Raw genomic sequence first — 2,824 nt, forward strand, 5'->3', positions numbered from 1 at the left:
GTGAGTTGTGCAGCTCAATGATGTCTCACTTATTTCACAATAAATAACATATCAAAGGAAATGTGATGTGCGCAACAACTATAGTTTTAACAGACAGCAACACACAAGGAATTAAGCCAGTAATCCTCTTAAGATTGTTCTTGTACAAAGACTACTCACAAACAGCACACAATGTAAATCAAATAAGTGCACTTGTATACAATAATTAGTGAAATACCTCTCTTACCTCTAGCTCACCTTCCAGCTTTAGCACTTTGGCTTTCAGCTCATTTTCTGCAATCATTTATTAATACACAAGCATAAATATATAACTTAATAGATTGCACTAGTATGTTAAAATTACTAAAATCAATTCCATACCTTATAAACCATAAAACAATAAAATATGATTATGTTGTTTTGAACAATAATAACATACAGACTTAATTCAAACTTTATTAGATAATTTCAGCCTTAGGTTTCCTACTGGATTTTAAGCCTAAATTGAAATTGAAATTACTGAAGAATTTTAAGATTGAGATTTGAAATTTCTCACTGATATGTTCTGCATTCAATCGAATTGCCATTGATATTGTATATGCACAATGAATTCTGAATTAAACCAGTAGATGTTTTATGAATGAAAATACAAGTAAAAAACACACATTTTCTTTTTTATTAGGAGGACTGAACATTATTAGTTTACTAAATTGCAAACACTGTTAATTCCTGTGGGAAATGCAAATCGAATAATGACCGTACATACCAATTCTTGCTTGCTCCACACCTGCGCTGTCTACAACCTCATAGGCACATTTAATTTCATCCAGTTTCATCTGAGGGTCAGTAAGACATCAAATGTAACATCTAGACAGGCCTGCTCAATACCATTTAAATGACTGACAGCAACTGCAGATGTTAAGACTTCAGTGACCAGAAAATAATTAGTAAAGGAAATGCAAAGCTTTCCAAATGAAAGAGGCAGATGTGTGGTGATGGTGTATGAGTCTCACCCTCAGTAGTGTTTGTGAGATTCTAAAGAGCTGAATCATTTTCTCTGGATCGTCTGCTTTCAGGTCCCGTGCTTTGACCTACGTGGAGAGAAAAGCATGATTGTCAGAAACATTTCAGGGAGATTGCTTTTGTCCCTAACACATTCCATTAAGCAGATGTTTGTTTTGAAGCAAAGCGATGTTCTATTTTAGCTAAAACATGCGACCTCAGATACACACAATACCTGAGCATTGTAATTGTGCAAATATGAAATATACATACACACACACACACAGCTACAATTTACAACCATGTATTATCAGTATTTCTATTTTTATTCCACACATTTTCTGAGATTTATACATTTTAAAAGTTTGTCATTTACAATAAGGTTTAAGTGTCAAATTATGCATAAAAAAAGTGTAATTTTAATAACTGTCACCCGGCCCCTCTGTGGGCCACCTACATTTCCTTCACTATAACTAAATCCTAATTTAATCATGACAAACTATATATCGTTGGAAAGGTCTAAGACTCCTAAATAGATATTTTACCAATCTTTTTTTGTTAAAAATTATGTAGGAAAAGTAATCGATTAATTTATGGCAAGAGTGCACCTCAAAAACCTACATCATAACAGGAGTTCTGACATTTTCAAAAAAAAAAAAGTCTTATTCGTTGCCTTTTTCTCTATTACACTTTAGAAATAATCAGAAATGATATATCACTTGAAAACTTAAAATCTCAAAATTCATCCTCTGAAATCAATTTTAAATCAAACATTGCATTACCATGAAAATGGTGCATCAAAATCATGTTACAAAATGTTTTTAGTCATATAAAAATTTAGGTTTGGATCATGCACTTTCAAGTCTATGTTCAAAAATGTGAGCGACAATTAGCAGGTTAAATGTTATCAGTGTATTAAAAAGCTAATTTGGATATATGATTTAGGATACATAAATTGTTCTGCCATTTCATTACCAAAATGTTACATTTTTATTTCCATCGCTGCCATTTCCACTACATGATAAAATACAACATACAGTATAATTAAATATACTTCGTGATCATTGTACCTCATCTACACAATTTGTATGCCTTTTAAAAATCATAAACTCACCAGCAAAATCAAATCACAGATTTTCTCATCATCTTCTCCCAGATCTTCTGGGTCTACCCCCATGAGCAGCTTCCAGTCTGCGGCTGGAGGCATCTTTCTGCTTTTGTACAAATGAGCTAGTGCTGAACTGAACCACAGTTTACCTGTTAGATGCGTTTAATTGCCATCCTTCTTTACAGATAGTAAAATATAATGCTAATGTACAATATTCTCGTTCACATAGACTTCTTACAGGGCACTATGAAAACATGTAAAAACGCAGAATAGTAACGGTTTGACGATAAATAAGAGGTCAAAAACACGCTAGATATTAGCAAGAATTGTTCTAACAGTGTTTACAACTAGTCATATTTTGGAGTGTTTGTTTGCTACAGCGTTATAAACCGAATATTGGTTTTAAATGCGTTGCTAAATTACACAAAGGCAACTTTTGTACATATTCATTAAAAGAAAGACAGAAAATCACACATTCAGACCTTATTTATAAAACTGCCTAGCCATCTTGTGTTCCCCTTGTTCTGCTGTTGCTAGGCAACCAGGAAAACAGTCGTAAGGCGGAACGTCGTAAAATCGTCTCTTTGGGCTTTTTAAATTATTCCCCGTTATGCAGTACGTTCATCACAAAGGAAGTCATATGGAAAATATCTATCTATCTGTAGATACACATTTATTGAAATGACATTACCGAAAAATAGAGTCTTTGTAATTCTATACTTTTATTCTGCCAAG

General features: G+C 33.0%; 1 protein-coding gene across 2 annotated transcripts in view; it reads right to left on the reverse strand.

Annotated features, from left to right (window-relative positions):
- cep290 (centrosomal protein 290) overlaps nt 1-2,824 on the reverse strand; it is a 68,591-nt gene that overhangs the window by 22,878 nt on the left and 42,889 nt on the right. Inside the window, exons 1-5 of one of the 2 annotated variants that reach the window (XM_059545848.1) lie at nt 2,572-2,703; nt 2,096-2,222; nt 993-1,070; nt 746-815; nt 227-273 (exon numbers count right to left, since the gene is read on the reverse strand). In XM_059545848.1, the coding sequence (XP_059401831.1) occupies nt 227-273; nt 746-815; nt 993-1,070; nt 2,096-2,188 (288 nt within the window). In that variant the 5' untranslated portion in view covers nt 2,189-2,222; nt 2,572-2,703. Of the gene's footprint in view, nt 1-226; nt 274-745; nt 816-992; nt 1,071-2,095; nt 2,223-2,571; nt 2,704-2,824 lie in introns of those variants that run through there. The other variant, XM_059545847.1, reaches the window with a different exon arrangement.

This window comes from Carassius carassius, chromosome 50 (assembly GCF_963082965.1).
Source record: "Carassius carassius chromosome 50, fCarCar2.1, whole genome shotgun sequence".
Classification (NCBI taxonomy): domain Eukaryota; kingdom Metazoa; phylum Chordata; class Actinopteri; order Cypriniformes; family Cyprinidae; genus Carassius; species Carassius carassius.